The 23,882-nt window shown below is 40.2% G+C and overlaps 1 protein-coding gene and 1 pseudogene across 2 annotated transcripts; both read left to right on the forward strand.

Annotated features, from left to right (window-relative positions):
• Positions 1–475: 475 nt before the first annotated feature.
• LOC114545248 (zinc finger protein 239-like) lies at positions 476–19,424 on the forward strand. 2 transcript variants are annotated; one of them, XM_028563537.1, is made up of 2 exons: positions 476–729; positions 16,677–17,631. In XM_028563537.1, exons 1-2 carry the CDS (start codon positions 637–639, stop codon positions 17,208–17,210), a joined length of 627 nt encoding a protein of 208 aa, XP_028419338.1. In that variant the 5' UTR covers positions 476–636; the 3' UTR covers positions 17,211–17,631. The 2 variants fall into 2 exon arrangements, 1 of the variants encoding a protein (XP_028419338.1); XR_003690850.1 differs by lacking the exon at positions 16,677–17,631 and adding an exon at positions 19,355–19,424 and having other exon boundaries at positions 643–729.
• A 288-nt stretch (positions 19,425–19,712) lies between these two features.
• The window catches only part of LOC114546107 (zinc finger protein 729-like), a 44,578-nt pseudogene continuing 40,408 nt past the window's right edge, over positions 19,713–23,882 (forward strand).

A 23,882-nucleotide genomic window follows, 5' to 3' on the forward strand; every position in this document is an offset into this window, starting at 1 on the left:
CTGCTCAAAAGGAGGCTATAGATGTCACCATTAATCTATCCAAGGCGGAGGGTAAAAGTATTGTGTGGCAGGGAACAATTTTCAAATGGCAACAGCTCTGGGAGCAAGAACATAAAGGCAGGCATTTATTCTCAATCTCTAGTAAGGTCACTGACTCAGTTAATGGTTGTACAAGAAGGGAGGGTAGACGTAGGGACGAGGTTATTATTTCTAGAATGAGGATTGGTCACTCGTTTCTGAATAGCAATTTATTTATTTTAGGTAAGCACCAGAGTGGTTTATGTTCATGTCAGGATCTGGAGACAGTGCAACGTGTTTTGATTTCTTGTGGAAATTATGACCATGAAAGACAAGATCTACTCAGAAATTTGCAAGGACTTGGCTTGGAAGAAGTGTCAATGAAAAGTATTTTAGAATTAGGATCAAGTGGGAGGGGAAGACGTTGTTTTTTCAAATTTTTAATAGATACTGGACTGTATCATCGGATATAGTGCATTAAGGTGCTAGTTCCGTAGATGGCAGCAATGCAACGTATTGGCTGCCGGCTGCCGTAAAATTTCAAAGAAGAAGAAGAAGGAAGAGGAGGAGCTGCAGCCCCCCGAGTGGAGCTGTGCTGGATCTCAGGACCAGAGAGGAATGGAGGAGGACGACCAGAACCAGGAGCAGCGGAGCACCGAGGTCCCCAGAAGACCAGCAGCAGACTGGGACTCTGATAGCAGCCATGTTCAGGTCCGTGTTCTCCTCTCATAGAACGGTGCTGGCTGGAGCAGCTTTCTGCCGCTGGCGCACCAAATGCTGGCTCGGCTCTAATGGTCGGCTCTTTGGAAAGTAGCCTAGATAGTGGGGGGGGAGACCTACTAGATGGGTCCAGAGAGGAGTCCTGTTGGGATCCGATTCTATAAATTAAGATAGAGAGAGAGAGAGACAGAAAGAAAGAAAGAAAGAGAGAGAGAGAGAGAGAGAGAGAGCGAGCGAGCGAGACACAAACAAACAATGGAGCGTTTTCCCTCCAAAACAGAGAGAGAGGGAGAGAGGGAGAGAGAGAGAGAGACAGACAGACTTTTAATTTAATAATTTAATTAAATATTTTAATAATCTTTGTCTGACATGTCATATTCCCTGCTTGTATTTGTTCAGAAAGTAAAGACACTGATGATGTAATGAAACGGTCAGATAGCAAACAGCTGATTTATTCATCGGACTTGTAGAATAACGTCATAGTTTCAGTAGTTTTAAATGTCTGGGAATGTGGAACAAGTCAATGTAGAAACAACATTTCTCCTGTATGGAAATGTACACCTCTGCTGGTTAACGATCATATGACACAAGACAACACCGTCTCTCTCTCTCTCCCCCTCTCTCTCTCTCTCTCTCTCTCTCTCCCCCCCTCTCTCTCTGGTTGATGAGCGCACATATGTGCTGATTAGCTCTCATCCCACTGCGCAATGTGACGTCGAAGGGACGTCTTTTTCATGTCATTTTTGGACGTCCAATTTCGGTCCAATCAAGGGGCGACGTCTTTTTTTCTACGTACTAACACGCCTAATGTTGACGTCCAGGGGACCTCCGTGTAAGGGCTATTTATAGTCCACATGTGGTCGTTTGTGGAGGTCAAACGTCAAATTTAGACTAATTTTAGACGTAGTTTTAATACTTTTGTAACTGTAGTCCCATGTTTTTCAAGAGGGTGGAGGGCATGTTTTCTGTACCATGTGATAATTTTCCTGTGTAGCTTTGTTTGGTTCAGCAGCTACTTTTAACAGGACATGCATTACACCTTTTGTATGCGTCTCCAGTTAGCACCTGCTGCTGAGCCAATCAAATAGAGTTTTTGGTAAATGACCTGGAACAGTATGCCACCTTCTGAAATGGGACTAGATCATTTTCCAAAAACTCCATTTGATTGTCTCAGCAGCAGATAACTGGAGGAGAATATAAAGGTGTAACGCATTTCCAGTTCAAACTAGCCGCTGAGCCAAACAACGCTACAGGAAAATGAACTGGCACAGAACACATGTCCTCCAATCTCTGGAAACATGGGACTACAGTTACACATATACAGTACAGGCCAAACGTTTGGACACACCTCCTTCAATGTGTTTCTTTATTTTCATGACTATTTACATTGTAGATTCTCACTGAAGGCATCAAAACTATGAATGAACACATATGGAATTATGTACTTAACAAAAAAGTGTGAAATAACTGAAAACATGTCTTATATTTTAGATTCTTCAAAGTAGCCACCCTTTGCTTTTTTTGATAACTCTGCAAACCCTTGGTGTTCTCTCAATGAGCTTCATGAGGTAGTCACCTGAAATGGTTTTACCTTCACAGGTGTGCTTTGTCAGGGTTAATTAGTGGAATTATTTCCCTTATTAATAAAAACTTTGGTTTTTTGTATACTGTAAATCCCAATTCATTACTGCCATTTCCATCTTTATTAAAAAATAAATTGCCCTAAATGGCACCAGAAGGACCCCAGACATATCAAGCACAATGAACAATTTATAAAGCGCTTTTCAGGATACTCAAAGACAAGCTATTCTGAAAATAAAAAAGCCTTTTCATCATGTAGCTAGATTTTGAGATAATTAACCTACTGTGGTCTATACTAAGGGCTAATACTATTAAAAGCTTAAACCAGTGTTTTTTTAAAGTCTGAGACTGTGGGCTTCCCCTCAATCAAAGAGCTGGGGCACATTCAATGTCAAAACAGCACGGCTTGAGTTATGTTTTCTCTTGTTTGGTGGGTGTGTCTCTCAGTTATTGGCTGTGTTCTCGGTGTCGGATTCAGGAATGTAGGATTCCTCGGTGCTGCTGCTATTGCTGCTGCAAGAACAAAAGATTTGGGTTATGTGCGTTATTTGAAGAAGTATGTTTCAATGCATGGACTTTTTTTTTCTTCAGATTTTGAATAGAAGACCGGTTTCAAGGTTTAATGGTAATCACAATTAATTTAAAAAGCATTTACTTTTAATACCAAAGGTGTCATTTTCTGCTGCCCTCTCTTTACTTCCTTCTCCCATTTTCACGTAAGATTTTTGTAAACTTACCACAGATGATTTGGAAATAATGACTGGGAATATGGCAACTTTCCACATTTCCCCGTTGAATGTCTTGGTCAACATGGCAAATGAGAGATCTGAAAAATACAAACATTAACATAAGATAAGATCCTTAAATTAGTCCCACAGCAGGGACATTTTCAGTGATACTGCAACAAATGGAACATGCAATAATGATAGAGGAAGTCTAGGAACCCTTGAACACACAGGGGATGGAAAAAATAGAGCAACAAATAGGCCTAAGAATCATGAGTGGCAGTGCAACTGCCCCAAATACTAGACAGATTTTGATTACAGATGTGTAATTTGCATCATGCATCAAACTAATAAGACAATAACGTACCTGACTCTTTTCACTTATTGATCAGGCTTATACACACACAACTAGTCTTGTGGTATGATGTCTTCCATCACGTTTTCTGATCTTTAATACATCATACCAACATAAAAACAGACACACTATGTGAAAGCTACTATCAAAAAATACTGCTCTTTTGTGAGGATGCAGTATTTTTATTATTGCAAACTTTTGTTTCGCAATGAACACGGTGTATTCCTAATATTTTGTAGAAGATGGTGATGATATTCTTAGCAACAGTGTTGCCACAGTTACTTTGAAACACCCCCCACAGCCTCAACATAAACATGACAACAAGTTTACAGTGAGGCAGCTCAGCGTTGCCAGTAGTAGGATCTGGTTTATTATGGCACGAAAGAGAGCGAGTCAGCCGTGTTTAAGGGCAGCATTTCCTCTACAACATACTGCCCCAACAACTTCTTCAACTCTCCCCCACTTACTGGTTTTGCACCGAAGTCCAGCTTTAGTTGTTTGGGTGGTGGGGGGGCCTCCTGCTCTCTGCTTCGCTCCACCTGCTGGGACTTGCTCTGTAAGTTTGACTGCAGTGCTGCGACTCCAAATGGTTCTTGACAAAAATGACAAAAATAGTAACGCACAGTGACTTGGATGAGTAACTTTAATCTGATTACTGGTTTGGAAATAGTAACGCGTTAGATTACTCGTTACTGAAAAAAGTGGTCAGATTAGAGTTACTGGCATCACTGCTTAGCAAGAACCATCTTTTTAATGAGGGATAACTAGTGAAACAAACAAGCAAACAGACTAAGCTAACGCTTGCTTGTCAGGTAAATTATTTTTATTTAAGTAATCAATGTTAGTGATATAGCTAGCAGTAAGAACATTGTGGTAACAGGTGGCTATGCTCATCGGGGTGTTTTGAAGGCTAACATTAGCCAACGAAAACGGGCACCATCTAATTACTGATGTTTTATTACTGTTGGCACTCCGAACCCCGTTTTCAAAACCAATTGTTAACTAGATTTAATGCTGAGTGTACAGAAACAAACCACAGTCTTATTAAAATGTCCTAAAACTAATTTTACATTTTGGTAAAAATAGAACCTTTTCACAATTGGAGTTAAAGTACGAACGTTAGCTTGCCATTAGATGGCCCCTGAACCTCTTCACCTTTTTTTAAATATGATTTAGCTAGCTAACATTAATGGCCTGTGTAACATTAACATTACTTTAACATTAAATTATGGAACAACAGCCAGTAAATTAACTTACTGCAACAGACATAGCTAGCTAACATAAACTTTACATTCAGATTCAGTCAGATAAGTACATTTAGCTAGAGCATGGATATTTTAAATTTTAAATGAATGTGAAAAAGGGCGGCTAGTGCGATGTTAACCTGATCTAACAGCTCTAAAGTTACTTTAAACCACAACTTGGTGTAACTTACTAACACATCTTGTTATTTGTCGGAGGAACACCAACTTCCACATGCGAAAATGCAAAATATTTGTATTAACATTACGATTAGATGCTTACCATGGGGTTTGACAGCAGCAACGAAGTCCAATGTTTAGTGGGATAACGGGCAAGATGGGTAGCACACTGCCGTGAGTCCATGGCACTAATGTCTGATTACTCCACATTGTCGTTGTGATATTTTGTGATTACATTCTGAATCTGCCCCGTTCTCTGTCAGGTTAATATAGTAGTACTGTATTTCTTCCTCTGATGTAGACTCGGCCTATAACTGTAAGCAGGGCTGGACTGGGGCAAAAATATCGGCCCTGGCATTTTTGGCCCAGGTGGCCCACACCCACCCTGATTGGTCAGACACATTCCCTGCAGACAGTCCTCTTAAAATATGCGTGTGTTCTATGATATGAGTTGCCTAGTGTTCAGCGTTCATGTGATAGTTTGGGATCCTTGAAGAGGAGTCTCAAGACTTATCTGTTGATCGTACACTTAAATAATTAATTAGTTCTTAGAGTTAGGATTTGTATATATTTTTTATTATTATTTGATATTGTATTGCTATTATTACTATTTTGCTTAATATTGTCTTAGCACCTTTTTAAAAACTGTTTACTGTTAATTTTAACTATTGTAAGATTCATATTTTGTCGCTTTGGATACAAATGTCTGCTAAATACTATAACCATAACCCTTCCCAAAAGCTACAATAAAGCTGAGTAATATATGCCCTGGAAACAAGCACCAATACAAGAGAAGCAGTGTTCTCACTCACTTTTGATTGATGACCTGGAGGTCATAGGGTACACAATGTCCATACTCAAGTGCAAGTAATTGCCAAAGACGAAGAGTTTAAAGTGTACTTTTAAATTATTTAATAACATTTAAGTATACAAGTATGTATTGTCAGTAAAGTCAGTCAAAGTGTTGCCTTGGCCCACACCAATGAACAAGAAAGATTTACTCTAACAAGGTAACCTTTTAAAAGAGTGAGAAATGTCAGCTAAGTTAAGGTATAATTAATTTAGCTTAAATTTCTGGGCAATGTAGAGAGACGGTGGTGGCAGTATAGGATGAGGAATGAGTTGCAGTGTTAGCATTAATGCTTACTCCACTGATCACCAGTCCACAGTCACATGAAACATGACAGAATAGGCTAGCTAAACACTACAATAGTTAAAATGGTGCTGGCACCCCACAAAGCAACTTTGGCTTTGCAATGCTACTGAATAACATTAGCTAATTAAGCAATTCAAGGAACACTGATGCTTGTATCAACACTGATTTTATAGATAACACAGACTTTTCAGCTACCCAACAGGCCAACCGCTAGCATTTTCAATGTAAGCTTAAACAGTTGGGTTACCTGACAGCCACTAACTTAACTACAGCCAAACTGCTTGTTGTTGTTGTTATGACGTGAGGCACACAGCAACTATTTATTGCATAGCAATTATGTATATTGCATATAATTAAGTATATTGCGGAGTGATTTGTTGCTTATTGCTCTTTAATCTGTATATATGTGCATTCATTATGTACAGGTTATATTTTCATATTCTGTATTTCCTTATTTTACAGAAACACACACACACAGTTCCTGTTAATGTGCCTACTCCTTATCACGTCGTCAACTACTCTCTCTTCCATCTTTTCCTCACTCGCTCCCATGGCCCTATCGTGGTCACTCTCCTCCTCCTCAGCTTCCGGTAATGCTGATGTTGAAGGAGGTGCTACAGCCCCAAACATGTCAGAAATTTCTGCACATTTTGAGGCATCTGCCTTTTAGATTCTTAATCTTTTTCTCCTGTAATTTCTCTGCACCACCCTTGCGCTTTGGTGGTCGTAGGTCCATTTTAACGTGGATGCTAAACTTCCAGCATAACTATTACAGCTCGTGTCTCAGGGCCGGGAGGCGATATTACAAATTCCACTATGGCCATGCAAAGACAACAGCAAGTCAATAGCATTTATTGGCCAGCGTCCATGCTTACGCAAGGTAACTATAATGGCTAAGCCTAAAACTTAAAGCCACTGAGGGGGCTGCTATGCGGACTTTAACAATCAAACAAACAATCTATGGCTAGTAAACTAGCTGATGCGCTCTCTTCTGCTTGACACAGCTCAGTAGTCTTTTGTTGAAATCATAGACTCCAATAGTCATCATTGCGTTGTGCTGGTCATTTATTGATCACAAAGTTCGTCATGTCACCGTGCAAGAAACCATGTGTCCCTCAAGCTCCATTAACAAACATCATCCACATGAGCGTTGCGCACTGTAGCGATTTGATGCGGTCAAAAACTGTTTGTGCTCCTTCACTTAACAGAACCCCTGGTTACCTGTTGAAAGGTTCCTACCTATATAGACTCATATGCCCACCAGTGCCACAAGTGGACAATTTGTGTCCTACAACCAAACCAATGAAAATGGCTCTTACAGTAACGTTCCCTTTCCTGGATTTGATTGGGTCAGGCCAGTGCCAATAAAGAAAATTGACCAATGCAGACCTGCCAACGTGTACGCATTTTTCGTACTCGGCACGCATTTTGACCCTTAACTACGCTTGTACGATTCGCTGCTCTCTAGGTACGCATTTTGTTGCATCCATAGACTGCATCTCACATTTCGCCGGTTTCAGTTTCTATGCAATCTACATCTATGATGTTGATTCTGCTGCTGAGCAGTGGAGTGAAAAGCGTTTGGCCAATCAAAGCGCTGCATTTTAACCCTCCGCCCACCTGCCCCTCCTAGCTAAATGCTTCGTGCATTTAATTCAATTCACTGCCTCAGCAAGCCAGGCTGTCCGGATAACTTGAACCGCCTCAAAAGTTTCAGAACAATTTCTTAACGGGAGAAATAGCCTTGCCTCCAAGGTATTACATTTTGGAATTAACTTGCCCAACATTGGTATCAATAGGCTAGCCTATCACACCGTCCATCCTTCCCATTAGTTGGGGACAGTTAGAAAAGTGGTAGAATGGCTAGAAAACTAAAAGGTTTTAGAAAGACCAGGTGCTGATTAACGTCAGATAAAGGTAACAGTTAGGCTATTTATGTGATGTGATGGCAACTGACAATGCAATGTCACCTATGTCAAATTTTTAAAAGTGTATCTGAAAATATCTGACCCATGTTAATTATTAGCCTATAATTTTGTCTCTGTCAGGCTTCAATCTGTGCTTTTTTAGTAGTTGCTTTAGGCCTATTTAAAGTTGCTTTATGAGTAAATCATTACTTAGACTACTTCATTTCTCTTCAGTAATCACAAGAAGGCGACGTGTTAACCTGGTCTGACTCTCATCTTTAACACAGAAGTACTTAGGCATATTTATTAGCTCTCTCTGCCTCCTGTTGGTTAGACGTAACAAATATATGTGCACAAAATATTGGACAGGATAAAAGAAAACATTTGTATAGTAGTTTCACTACGCGTACAGCCATTCATCCACTCCTCTACACAGTAATAATAATTTATTGTAATCTAAAAGGTAGTGATGAGATAAACAATGTATTTCCAGGTGGAAGAAGTTTCCATGGGCTATGCCTCCTGTACAACAGTTTGTTTTCAATCATCATCGTCCTCATCATCACCGTTTTATTCCAGACTCGAGGTCCATTCAAAAGACACAGACATGACATACAATATACCTTAAAAACAAATAAAAACCTATACAAAGAAATAAAAATCAGAAGAAACCACAATACTACATTTCTATAAAAGACACTTATACCAGTGTTTCCATAGTGATGATTGGTATCGTATGGCACTAAACCTAGGATTTACTAATAGCATAACAATGCTATTTTGGGAGACATTCAGACGACAAATGAATTTGTAGATGAGACTCCTCAACAATGTCTGGAAGGTGCTGACCCCTGCTTTAGAGAACAGGTCACTTGCACTAGAGCACCTAGGTTTGTTGTCAATGTTAGGATTGATGGCAGTAATTGTATAACATTTATGGTCTACTTGTATATAGTTATGGAGTAACTAATAAATCTTGATTGGTGAAAGTACAGTACAGGCCAAAAGTTTGGACACACCTTCTCATTCAATGCGTTTCCTTTTTTATTTTCATGACTATTTACATTGTAGATTCTCACTGAAGGCATCAAAACTATGAATGAACACATATGGAATTATGTACTTAACAAAAAAGTGTGAAATAACTGAAAACATGTCTTATATTTTAGATTCTTCAAAGTAGCCACCCTTTGCTTTTTTATTAATAAGGGAAATAATTCCACTAATTAACCCTGACAAAGCACACCTGTGAAGGTAAAACCATTTCAGGTGACTACCTCATGAAGCTCATTGAGAGAACACCAAGGGTTTGCAGAGTTATCAAAAAAAGCAAAGGGTGGCTACTTTGAAGAATCTAAAATATAAGACATGTTTTCACTTATTTCACACTTTTTTGTTAAGTACATAATTCCATATGTGTTCATTCATAGTTTTGATGCCTTCAGTGAGAATCTACAATGTAAATAGTCATGAAAATAAAAAGGAAACGCATTGAATGAGAAGGTGTGTCCAAACTTTTGGCCTGTACTGTATATCATGTTGTATGGTGTCAGGTATCTCATAGGTTTCTCATTGGCGAGTATGCAACGGAGGAGCGTATATTGGCGGTGGACTGGCGGTGATTGGTGGGGGGGGTCTGCCAATGGGCCGCTGTCAGTTTTTTATGGGCCGACATGGCCAAAAAAAGAAGAAAAAGGCCTATAAATTTGATCTAGAATTACATCTGTAGACTGTTTCTAATTTATATTATATTACACTGACTCACCATTTTAATGTTTCCAGATGTTTGAAATCAGGAAGATGAGCTGACAGAACTGACAAGTTGTCCAATTAGAACAGACCCACCGCGGTGATGTTTTGGTGGAGCTGTTCCTTTAATAGTCGACTCGGAATTAAGCGAACGTTTTGACAATAAACTACATCAACACAACAGTATGTGGAGTTAAACTGGACAGGTCCAATAACCTCTGAATAGTTCTACTGGTTGTTAAACTGGACGGGTCCAATAACCTCTGAATAGTTCTACTGGTTGTTAAACTGGACGGGTCCAATAACCTCTGAATAGTTCTACTTGTTAAAGTGGACGGGCCCAATAACCTCTGAATAGTTCTACTTGTTACACTGGACGGGTAGCCTGACGTGGTCCTACTCAGATTCTAGTCAGAATGTGAGTCTGAAACTGATCCATTGGGCTGTGGTTATGGGGCATGTTCCAACCGAACCAGGAAAAAAAATGCCTCTGCATTCATTGGATAGACCTCCAACCAATCAGAGCAACGGAACTCAACACTGTGTATCGTCTCCATAGCAACCACTCTTTGCACAATGCATTCGTTCTAACTTCTGACTTTTTTTTGAAAAGCTGGATATATCATTTGTTTCTTGTAAATATAAATGTGGATAACGTTAGTGATAGTGACATGCTCGCTACAGTCGCATTTCTAGAGATGAATCGGCGAAAACACGTTTTATTTCTCTGATTCAAGGCTTTGTTCTAGCGCCGGCGGTCCCTCTCTTCAGTCTCTCTCTATGTCTCTCCACCATTTAACGCTCTCTCTCTCTTCAGTCTCTCTCTATGTCTCTCCACCATATAACACTCTCTCTCTCTTCAGTCTCTCTCTATGTCTCTCCACCATATAACACTCTCTCTCTTCAGTCTCTCTCTATGTCTCTCTCGACCATATAACGCTCTCTCTCCAGTCTCTCTCTATGTCTCTCTCGACCATATAACGCTCTCTCTCTCCAGTCTCTCTCTATGTCTCTCTCGACCATATAACGCTCTCTCTCTCCAGTCTCTCTCTATGTCTCTTCACCATATAACGCTCCCTCTCTCCAGTCTCTCTCTATGTCTCTCTCGACCATATAACTCTCTCTCTCTCCAGTCTCTCTCTATGTCTCTTCACCATATAACGCTCCCTCTCTCCAGTCTCTCTCTATGTCTCTCCACCATGTAACGCTCTCTCTCTCCAGTCTCTCTCTATGTCTCTCCACCATATAACGCTCTCTCTCTCTTCAGTCTCTCTCTATGTCTCTCCACCATATAACGCTCTCTCTCTCTTCAGTCTCTCTCTATGTCTCTCCACCATATAACTCTCTCTCTCTTCAGTCTCTCTCTAGGTCTCTCCACCATATAGCGCCACTGTGCTTTCGGGCAGTTGTTGAGGCTCCTCCGCTGAGGATTTTAAAATGAATGCCTGTCGATATTGTCTGTAACAGACGCGATGGTGGAATCTACACATCTCAACAAATTCAACCCAAGCGTTCTTTGGTGACATGATTGATTCTGTTACTGTTGATCATCTTTCCGACAATCTGATTGTTCCGAACAGATGCTGTTCGGGCAATAATCGCTCCTCAATGGAGCGACTCCAGACCGAACTTCCCGACCTCGAATGTTGTGGGCGGGGCTAAGTTCGGCTGGCATCCAGGCTACTGGACGGGTCCAATAACCTCTGAATGGTTCTACTTGTTGTTACACTGGACGGGTCCAATAACCTCTGAATGGTTCTACTTGTTGTTACACTGGACGGGTCCAATAACCTCTGAATGGTTCTACTTGTTGTTAAACTGGACGGGTCCAATAACCTCTGAATAGTTCTACTTGTTAAATTGCAATGTGAGCAACAGCCACTGCATTATGTCGGCAGGATCATTCAAAAGGAAACCGCAACTACATTATGCATCTGCCCTATTTCTGATACCATGGCGGCTGAAATTTTGTTTCAAATCAGTGGCTTTTATTGGACCTTAAATGGTAACTTCTGTATTTTTCAACCTTTTTTCCTCATGTTTCTGTGTGTAAGTGTCTGATGGGAACAACAGTCTCTGAAACTGGTCCAGTATTAAACAAGAACCAAGCTATAATGTAACCCTACAGGACTAATGTTCAGCATCAGTTAGCGTCCACTAAAAGTTCTGTTGTTGCTGCTGACAGACTCAGATTATTATTCTAAGTCTCTGACAACATTATGAAAAGGATCTCTACAGAGATAGACCTTTTTAGTTAGAGTTAGAGAGTTATTGATTTTGTTCATTAAATGTCTGTAATATACATTCTGACTATTAGGGTGTAGTATAGGATTTATAATATAAAATATTTATGTGACAGTCATTGGTGCTGTTATATTGCCTTTATGAAGACTAATAAACTGCTGTTCATATTGTTAGAAGTTTGGTGAATATAGTATGACAGTTAATATTAGACAGATAATTAGAAAAGGCTGATCAAGTTTTAAATGTGTTTTAAATGAAGTCAGTGATGAAGGATAATATATAAAGTCCTATACATGTGGTTCTAACAACGGCAGACTGGTCAGAGACCAATATATCTTTTTAGATTATTTATTAGGGCCTGAGTGCCAAAAGTGGCGAAGGCCCAATTAAAACTGAAGGAATTCTTCCTCCGGCAAATTAATTGCCTTTTTGAGGGGCTTAACATACTCAAAAGCTCATTCAAATTGGCTGTTGCATCAAGCCTGGTAAAAAATGTATGTATTTTAAGGGTTTCGGGAATAAGCCCACAAAAATGGCTCACTAGTGCCCCTTACAAAATTAGAAAAATTGAGCCCCTGCAGTATGTTTCACATAGACTCACAAAACTTGGTACACATATGTAGCATGTCAAAATGTATAAAAAAGCTTGTTGGAGCCATACTCCTAACGCAACTGGAAGTCTGCCATTTTTAATTGAATGTTTGAAATTAGTGCGATTTTGGCCATTTCCACATAGAATAGAATACACTTTATTGTCCCCGAGGGGAAATTTGTCTTGGACATAGTGCTACAATCTGTTGATTCACAAAATAAAATACAAGTACAACACAATAAAATAAAAACCAACATGAAAAATGAGATGAGCAAAGCGCCCTAAGACACAAAAGGACACATATGACAGCACAGACAACACAACATCCCAAGAAATAACTGTAATAATTAAAGTGCGAAATGTGCTGGTGTATTTATTTGTACCCCTGCTCTGCTGGGCTAAGATTTACTATTTTTTACTACTGGAGTGCAACAGCTTGATGGACGTTGTTTTACATCTCGGCACATGGACCCTTCTTCCTGATGGCAGAAGTTCATATTCAGGAAAAAGAGGGTGTAGAGAGTCTGCAGTAATTCTTTCGGCTTGTTTTCTAACTGCTAATGTCATAAAGGGGGGATTTTAAGGCAACGTTCAAACTAAAATATCCAATATATAAAAATGATAAAATTATATAAATATAGGTAAAAAGGGCCGACAACGCCACCTAGGTTTTGCTTGAGGCCTAGGATCTCTTTAAAACAGGTAAAAGATTAAAAACTTAAACTTCTTTGTTCCGGGGGAGAGCAGTAAAAACGGTGTATTCAAATGAATAAAACAAGTGTCACTAATATGGTCATAACCACTACAGTGCTCAATTACCTATTTGTGAGGGTGAAATAAAATAAAATTTTTCGCTGCGAAGGCTGGAACGGTCTTCTGGAAGACCTCCACCAGACCAGCGGGTGTTTGTTGGATTGTTGTCGGCCTCTGGGCTGCTAGCCTGGCTAAGGAAACTACCACACAATTTGCCACTGCAGAGACTCATATTCACCAACGACGGCACACAAAATGGATATATATGCTACAAATATACATGGAACTGCTGCGTGATGATTATTACCGGAGCCTGGCTGAACACACTCACTCGTCCCAGACGGCAGCTAGCAGCTAAGAGGGTAGGTGGATTTAAACAGTGGCTAAGTTGCTAAATGCTTCTTGTTGTCATGTAAGGTCCCTGTTCATGTTGCACAGACGTTTTTAATTGCATTTTGTGTCTGTTAAGAGGCACAAAGGCACTCTTTATCTTATGCCCCCATAACTGCCGTTTTAGCTGAGTGGGAGCTCTCGGCATTAGCTGCAGCAGCTCCGTGTTGCTAGCACCGATTCGGCTCGTTTTTTTTTGCTATCGACAGTACTCATATACATATAGCAATCAAGATTAACGTAAAAATTGCCCGGAGTTCTCCTTTTAAGACATTCTAGACATGAATTTCTACACCCGTTGCCTTCAAGACTTACCCCCGTGTCACTATCAACGATGTACACCATCTTATTAAGGCCTACTCAACCACGGCGTTAAGCAAAAAGGATTCAAGCATACATAACCAGCTATATTCATGACTATGAAGGTAAGTGTGCAACGTTACCGCTAACCTAACGTTAATGTCAATTCTGATGTTCTGCGAGAGTAGCGTTACATAGCAATAACCTTTATAATTTAACATCAAACAATATAATCACATATTGGCACTGAAAATAAAATTGTGTATTAAAACGCCCATATTATGCTCATTTTCAGGTTCATAATTGTATTTTAAGGTTTTACCAGAATTGGTTTACATGGTTTAAAGTAAAAAAAAAAAAGAAACACCATATTTTTGTTGTACTGCACTGCTCTCTCTCACTGCTGCAGCTCCTCTTTTCACCCTGTGTTCAGGGCTCTGTTTTAGCTACAGAGTGAGACTGTACTATCTTTGATTGCACTCGCACATGCTCAGTAGCTCAGATCGTAGATCATGTCAGCTAGCTCCATAGACAGTAAAAGAGGCTGTTTCTCCAACTTCCGTCAGTTACAAGGCAGGATTAGCTGGGAGACTTCTTCTAAACGAGGGCGCACATGTAAGTAGTTCTTTTGTAGATTATGGTGAATTTATGTGTGTTGTAGCAGTGCTTTGCTATTGAGAACAAGGTAGCATGCTAACGCTTGCATGCTGACACTAGTATGCTGACATTAGCATGCTAACGGTTGTGGTTAGCCAGCTCGTTTCGGCTTGTCACGTAGAAAGCTGGGCAGATTTTTAACTGCTCACCCTGAGACTGAAGGCAGGACACATTCAGAAACCGTATCTCACTCTAAACAGCATGGATGGATTTTTTTTTTTTTCAAAGTTTGTATGCGTGTGGAAGCACCAAAGAAACAAAATCACACCCCAAATCCCAGAAAAAGTTTTTTTTTTTTCCTAATATAGGCACTTGAAAAGAATGTTGTTAGAATGTCGATTATGTGTTTGTTTCTCGGTTTCTGACAAGAACGAGTCAGGAGAGGTGTCTGTGAGGGCAAGCTGCTTCAGGTCAATGTGGAAATGCGAGAGACCACACAACTTAATTGTAGGGAAATGAGAGCAGGTTCAGTGTTGTTAAAAATGCATTTTAGGAATGAATGGTATTTGCAGTATAAAGATATTAGATAACAATGCAGCCTAGTTCACCCGCACACAGCAAGGGGGGTTAAACACATAGGTTAATACATGTATTTTAGTTTTAAAACATACACTGTAACATACCTGAACATCAAAAACACATAGGTTACTTCACCACCTTGTATACATTGCAACTGGAACTGTGAGAGGAAACAAGGCAAGGAATAGCATCAGGCAACAGGATCAGGAGTCGGCCGGACTGCCGACAAAACACGGGGGGCAGGAGTCTCTGGGAAGCCGGGCACCGGCAAAGTGTCTGAGACACCGGAGACCGGCAAAATCACTGGGGCAGTCTCTGGGGCGCAGGAGACCGGCAAAGTCACTGGGACAGATTATGAAACATTTTTTTCTCAAACATGTCATGTCCTTTTGTCGATGATCCCGTTAATGAAAAAGCTGTATTAATTCAGAGAGTTTACGTCGGGAGATCATATTGAGTCCCGACTATAGATGCATTTTCATATCCACATAACCCTTGTTTTCCAGCATGAAGGCTGGCTGCTTTGGCCTCCTCTTTCGAGCACATGGCAAAATACTCGAACAAGGTCATATAAGTCCCTGACTCTCCTCCTGGTAGAGAAACCTCAGGACTGGGAGAAGCAGGCAAAATATATGCACCAAACAAGCCACTTTGAAAATGAGCTGTTTTCATTAATACAAACGTTGGGTGTCCCCCCCCCCCCCCAACCCCCACCAACAAAGAATAAAAAGACATGACCCTCCGGTGGTCCATTCCATAAATACCGAACGGTCCCTTATTGTACGAAGAGCTTAAGTTTTGAGTGAGAGCAAGTCCAGGGTAGGGCTATGACTCCGAACTTTGTTATTCGAATATCATTCGAATATTTAAAAAAATAATGATATTCAAACAAACATTAGGCAGCCCTTAATATTCAAACCTGTTATGGGCATTATTTTTTGAAAATGTGTTTGCTTGTAAACGTTTTCAATTCAGATTCTGAGGCTTTGCCATGCATTTCAAAATGTAACTACACGTCGCAGCGACGCACGTCTCTCGGCCGTGGCTCGGTAGCGTTGCATTCCCCCCTAATTCTCAAAGAAGGCTGGGCAGTTCAGCGGTGTCTTTCTCCAATCGTGTGCCGCTGTCTCTCCTACCTACACCGGTCCCCGCGTCCTGTCCCTTCTCCCCTTTCTACCTGCCTGTGCGCAGTGCTTCTGCACATGAGGAGAGAGCACAGAGGGGGACAATACTGGCGACTTTTTATTTATTTTTTTACAGGAAGTTGCCATATTTGTTGCACACACACACACGCCGACTCAAAGCACACACAGCACACAAGTATTAACATCAGACCACTTACGTAGGTTACGGTGAAAGCTCCGAACTTCCTGTCCAAAGTATAGTATTGTTATCAAACTTAGGTTTGATATCAATATAGGTCTCACTGAAGGCATTTATTGGTCAAAATATTATTAATAAATATTCAAATATATTTGAATATTAATATTAATAAACAAACTTTGAATATGATTTTGGGCAAAAGTCAAAGCCAGGGTTTAAAGAAGGTTGTTCACTAAATCTTTCTCTGTGTTTGTCTGTTGCTATAGAAACGTAGAGGAGGAGAGGGACCCAGACCTCACAACTGTCAACACCGTGACAAATCTTTCACAACATCAACCTATTTAAAGATTCATCAGAGAGTTCACACTGGAGAAAAGCCGTACAGCTGTGATCAATGTGGGGCAGCTTTCAAACAACAGGGATACCTTAAATTACATCAACGCATGCACACTGGAGAGAATCTACACAGCTGTCATCAATGTGGGGCAGCTTTCACACGACAGAGCGACCTAAAAATACATCAACGCATTCATACTGGAGAGAAGCCGTACAGTTGTGATCAATGTGGGGCAGCTTTCACACAACAGTGTCACCTAAAAATACATCAACGCATTCACACTGGAGAAAAACCTTTCAATTGTGATTTATGTGGTAAAACCTTTTCTCAGAGTGGTCACCTTGAAAACCACCGACATGTTCACACTGGAGATAAACCTTACAGCTGTGAACAATGTGGGGAAAGTTTTTCTCGGAGGAGTAGCCTTAAAAGACACCAACAGCGCATTCACACTGCCTCGTAGTGAACATGTTTCAGTGCCAAGCTGTTTCCTCCTGCCTCCTCCTCATGCCCTGATAGCTGTGATGTTATATTCTGATATTCTCTCCACATTGAAGGCTGACCAGCAGTAACTTGATCTTCTGAACAGCATGGCTGTTATCCTGGATACGACTACTTAATACGCTCCCTCCCTTTGAAGGGATTAAATGCACTCAAAATTAGCTTTTATTCCTGTAATACATATTCAGAGTTCAGGGTTCAGTTGCTAGCACTATTTAACTAATGCTGCAACGAAGGAGTATTTGTTCTTAATTAAAAAAAAATCCCGTCGCTATACATACAGTATATGTGTGTATTTATATGTGGCATCCCACAGTCTTCTTCAGTGGATTAGACACATGAGAACAGCTGGTTGTATTTGAGGGGAAGTTTAGTGTTTGGCTAATTTTGGCATTTTTAATTCATGTATATAATCATTCATTTTATTAATTTGTTATTAATTTGTTGTTGTTTATTAATAAAGTCTTCTTAAATAAACTGAATAGAATTGAACTTTCATGTTAAGTTTCTTACTTTTTTACAGGCGTATTCTTCTTTATGACACTCTTATGACTCCATATAATCTTTCAGTTTATCACAAACATTCAACATCAACACACATCTGGAGATATGTTTTTTATTGGACAGGAAGGGAAAAACTTTCTTTTGAAAAGTAAGTACAAAGGCAATTCCTACAAAATGTGCTAAATTGCTAAAGTTTGACTCTTGTGTTGTCTTGTCTTGTTTTTTTTTGACGTTTTTGACGCGTTTTTGCTGTTTTCAATTGTAAAATTTTTCTTCTACACTTTTTCAGCGCTTATTTCTACGTCCCATATTTTCTGATCTAAAATGAAAATTCAACACAAGGGTTAACTAGATTGCTGGCATAAAGTTATTATGTACAATCAATCAAATGAAAGGGAAGAAATTTAAATATTGGGGATGTGGTTGGATGAAAGACTTGCATGGAAACGTGAGAAAGAAAATAAGAAGTAAGTGGTGTTCTGTAAGTACTGCTATTGAGGCTTTGCTAGCTTGAACGGAACATAGCATCCGGTCCGGGGTTTTCACAATAAAAGCATCCGGCCGTTTAGTTAGTTGGAGGCTTTAAAGCGTATCAACAGGAAATGTCTGCGTTAGCGGTAACTTAACGGATGGAAGAAAATCTATGAGAATCCCATATAATAAGTGTTTGAATTAATTTTCTCTGATAACATTATTGGAGTTTAAGAGATATATAGCCATATTCTGACTATTGTTTATATCATGTTTGGTAATGTATATTACTGCTTAAGGAGGAATGAGTGTATACATATGTTTCCTTTATTCATTTGCATTTTGCTTTTCTCTTTATAGAAACCAAACTCAGACACACACACAAGAAAGAGGAAGAAATAAACCATCTCTCAGCTCTTCATTTATCCTCTGGAAAATTTGGTCTTAAGTGGTGTACTGGCAGACACACCTGAGTGAACCTGGTTATAAACCCAGAACTAGCACCTAGACTAGACTACCAGATATCTTCACTACACGTTTTGTAGCCTAAACAGAGCAGCTTATATTGTTTATATTAGAGAGAGCAACAAGTTAGCGGACAGGTTGCTATGCCGTTATTCAAATAATATTCAAAGATTTAGCACTACACTACTCAGGCTTATTCATGGTCAATGCCACTATAAGCATGTGGTTGTTGTTGGGGTCAATTATTCCCAGAAAGAACCAACCAGGCTTGCCTTGTTGCACGATCAAAAGCTTTTTTAAAACTTGCCATTTTAGCTCAAAGTTTGTTGTTGTTTCCTGAAACTAACTAGTTCTGCAAGGCGAGGAAGATCTGGCGATTTTCTGGTAAAGTCGTTGATTGAGGCTACTGTGCATGTAGCTTGTATTTCCAGTTAATGACTTTTCTGACTTACATTTTAGTTGTTATTTCAGTTTTAATGCAGGAGATACTTCACACTTTGAAGTCCTATGAATTGGTCACCTCATCAGCTCTTGCATTTTCTCCATTCACACAGAATATTTTAATATAGTAAAACTTAGTAAACTATAATTCACTCCCACCTCCCATTAGATCTTCTAACCCTTGTATCATTATCTCTGCATGTTTCCTCCTTGGGTCTACCAAAGGAGCCCTCAGCAGTAGCAGGAAAGAAGGGCAAGAAGGCTGAGGAGGAGCCTGCAGCAGCAGTGAAGGAGGAGGAGGAGGAGGAGCAGCCTGCAGCACCTCCTGCAGCAGCAATGAAGGAGGAGGAAGAGCAGCCTGCAGCACCTCCTACAGCTGCAGCAGTGAAGGAGGAGGAGCCTGCATCACCTCCTCCAGCTGCAGCAGTGAAGGACGAGGAGGAGGAGCAGCCTGCAGCACCTCCAGCAGCAGTAGTGAAGGAGGAGGAGGAGCAGCCTGCAACACCTCCTCCAGCTGCAGCAGTGAAGGAGGAGGAGGAGGAGCAGCCTGCAGCACCTCCTCCAGCTGCAGCAGTGAAGGACGAGGAGGAGGAGCAGCCTGCAGCACCTCCTGCAGCAGCAGTGAAGGAGGAGGAGTATGTGGTGGAGAAGATTTTGGACCGCAGAGTGGTGAAGGGAAGAGTAGAGTTTCTGCTGAAATGGAAGGGGTTCTCAGAGTAAGTATGATTCTATTTGCATGTATATATTAGGGCTGTTGGAACGAATGCTGAAATTCAAATATAATTTGAATGATAAAAAAAGTCAATACTATTCGAATGTGACTTTTTTTTTATAAATATGTTGGCTAACGTTAGCTATTCTCCCTCTTCTCGCCTTGGCCTATCCGCATGTGTCGCTCATGTCACGTATTATGATCAATAACTTAGCGGGAGTGAGAAACACAAGGTATTGTGAGGTCCAAGCTAACGTTATGTGCCGTATGTTAGTACAACATTACAGAGCTAAGGTTATGTACTGAGTAACGTTAGTGTACGGGGGAGTGACAAGCTGCGGCTGTAAATCGCAAGAAGGACGGGAAATAGTTTTAACATGACTTTAAAATTGACATCCACCGAGCCAAAGTGCTTATGTTAACATTAGTTAGTTTAGTTAGTTATTTTAGCTGGGAGCTTCATGGAGAAAGCTAAAGTTTGTTAGCTGCCCTACAGTTGTCAGTTAGCGTTTACTTCATATATTACCTTCTAACAGCTGTATTCTCAGTAATGAGACAATCTGCAAGAAGGAGGTTGCTTATAAATCATTAGAATAGTAGCTTGTGGTGGAAAATGAATGTAAACAAAGTTGCGTGCAGGTCCCTTCAAGGCCAGGCTGATGTTAGAAGCCCCTCTAGTGGACAGAACGTGTAACAACAAGCAAATGATTGTATTGGCATTGACAATGCATATGCCTAAGTAGTACATATTATTTTACAGTCTGCAATTGAGCAATAAATATCTGAATACTATTTGAATATTAAAAACAAAATCAAATGGAATTGTAAGTCGCTTTGGATAAAAGCGTCAGCTAAGTGTTATGTAATGTAATGTAATTTGAATGGTATTATAGAGGAAGATTGACAGCTCTAGTATACGATGTATATATAATTTGCAGACCCGCAAATAACCTTACAAAATGGCAATAGAAAAGAGGAATAATATGAATTGGAGTGAGAATTTATTGCCTGCAAACAAAGCCTGAGGATATTTTCTTCTGTCTGCACTCACCTTTCCAGTGAGGATAACACATGGGAGCCGCAAGACAACCTGGACGGCCCTGACCTTATCGCAGATTATATGCAGAAACACAAGGAGAAGGAGAAGGAGGTCAAAAAGGAGGCCAAGAGGCAAGTTGTCAGTGAGGCCTCGGGACACTCAGAGGATCGAGGGAGCAAGAGGAAGAAGGAGGAGGTGAGTGAAGGAAAGAGGTTACTCCAGACTCAAGAGGGTTTCACAAATATCTTTTAGATGACAAAAACAGATGAGAAAAGGGTATTTTACAATAACTTTGAATGCACCACAAGGTTTACCTGTTTCAAGTTAAGTTAATTAGGATATATTGTGCAGCCCTAGCTACAGCTGTTAATGTGTGTAAATGATTAGTAGCCTAACTCCTTGAATGGTATGATTATGACGGTTTCAGTACAGAGCAGTGGTCAGTAAATATATATATTTTAGGCTGCTTACGCATTGGGGACATAACAGTTACCGGTGTAACAGTAAACTACGGTAAAAATGTTGACACTAACAATTACCATTTTCATTTAAAATATTATTATCACGGTGGATTACCTCGGTGTGGAAACTGCGTGTTCCCAGGTTCGTCCGAGTCTCCTGAAGTTGCCTTGCGGGCTCACTGCGTAGCTTACAGTGCGTTTCTTTCTTGAAGTTGGAACCATGTCAGAAGGAGGAGAGACAGTGCTCAGGACATATATTAGCCTTGTAAAAAAAGCCCATATTAACCCTTGCTCTCTCTCTCCTGAGATGATTGACCAATCAATGATGAGACTCATCGCTTTGATCTCCTGCCAATCACTCATGCTCAGACAGGAGAAGGGGACAGAATGTACGAGACTTCTTTACACTCATTCCTTTCCTGTTTTTGGACTTGTTGAAGTGATGTGTGTTTAGCCCAGAACGTAAGTTAAAAATATTCTCTAGCTTGCTAAACTATCATGGGTTCTACTGCCTCATTATCTGTGTAAACATTAACTACGTTTATTCATATTTCAATAAGTGTATGACGTCAGATTTATTTATTTAGAGAGAGATATTGCCTTGATAATATTGCTTTTGCTGTGTTTCTTACTGAATAGCTGATAAATGTGCAGATTGTTTAATATTACTTGTGCAGCCACATGTTGATATTCAGGTTTTGTTTGGGCAATTTGCTAGCAACATGCAATCATCATTAAACAGACTAGCAGTGTGGAGCCACATTAGGGGTGGGCGATATGGACAAAAAATAATAACTTGATATTTTTGGCAATTTTGACGATAACGATAATTAGACAATATCCTTAAAATGTGTTTTTAAAGGTCTGAGTTACTTAATCACTGATTATAATAATGGGCACAATGTTGCACGAAAACAGTTATTTGTTTTTTTTTAAATGTAAGTATTCAAGTAAAAAGAATTAAAAGACATACAAAATACTAATTGAACTAGTGTAGGAACATTGACCTCTGAGTAAACATTCAGTTGTACACCTCTGCTGTAATGTAAATTGTGAAGCATACAAGCAAGAGGAAATGATAACAATAAACAAAGGGTTCTGTAACATATTGCAGACAATCATGTTCTTATGGAAGCAGTCCTGGAGATGAGATAGAGCAGTGTCAGGCCAGGTTTTGATAGTCCTTCTACTTGGCTGTATAGTCATGACCGGGATGTATGCTGGGATCAGGAGTAGTTGGATCGGGGGCTATGTAGACGGCAGTGTGCTGTTTCGTGGTAAATAAAATGGCCTGTATATTACCGACAGGGCTTCCAGGTCAGGTGAGCAGTGGTGAGCAACGATTCTGCTGTTGGTACTCCATTCATTATGTACAAAAATGCACAGTCCTCCTCCTCCTATGTTGTATCGTAGTCCTATATTGATTAGTTCAGTGTGGCTGTACTTGTATAAATATACACTGACAGGAGAGCTGGTAGCCGCTGCACAATTGCGCACTGCCATCTTTGTTGACATGAGTGAATGTGTAGCGTTCCAATGCGTGTTTTGTAAGTAATTTAAATACTTGATAATGACAATTTGCACATCATTAACACAAACAAATTCTGATATTATCCTATACAATATATATCGCCCACCCCTACTGGTCACTCCTCCTCAGCCCGGCTTTGCAGTCATGAAATGCCCAAGGTCAAGATGCTCTTATAAATTCTACTTTTGTGCAATACCACGTTAACAACAAATTGATTTCATGTCATTCTGAGCCATTTGGTAACTTGCCAAAAAAATAAGTCCGAGACCCGGTGCCTTAACAACCGTTATCTACCGGACCGAATAGCAACGCAGATTTCAGTGCCTTATTTAGGTGCCACTTAAATGCCTGCGCTTCTCTCTGATGCTCCGAAAATGGATGTTAGAGGGAACTGAGACAACGCTGCACGGGACGCCAGTTAACACTACACCTGACAGCAGGTAACGTTAGTCTACCGCTAGCTAGCAGCTGGAGTAAACACGGTTAAAATGCTGACAACTAAACGGTGTAAAAGTGTGTCTGTATTTCAGTCTACAGTCTATAGCTGCCGTTGTTAAAAACAAAACAGATGTTGTGTTCACTTGAAATTTGCCTCGCCAGCCTCGTGCTACATTCAAAGTTGTCGTAAAATATCCTTTTCCCAACAAGTGTTGTTTTTGTTGTTTTAAGGCGAGACACAGCAGGCAAAAACATAGTTTTTTTTTTCAACATGTATTCTGTCAGAATTGTGGTGAAAAAAAGTCAAAAATTCACATTTAGGTCTTTATTTTACTACACTTTGTCTGTTTGTGTCGGTAGATTTCACCTAAAGTCAACAAAAGTTGGCGTTCTAAATCATCCTGTTGCTCCGCGATCGCTGTCTGCACCCTGTCATCACATATACCGTTGGAAAGCTCTCTCTCTCCTCTACAATGCTGTCGGATCCAAATATGGTCATTTCCTTTTGATCAGCAACCAATCCTGAAAGTAAAAGGGGGGATTTAACTCTAAATGCGCAAACTCATTGGCTG

Source organism: Perca flavescens, chromosome 19 (assembly GCF_004354835.1).
Source record: "Perca flavescens isolate YP-PL-M2 chromosome 19, PFLA_1.0, whole genome shotgun sequence".
Lineage (NCBI taxonomy): Eukaryota > Metazoa > Chordata > Actinopteri > Perciformes > Percidae > Perca > Perca flavescens.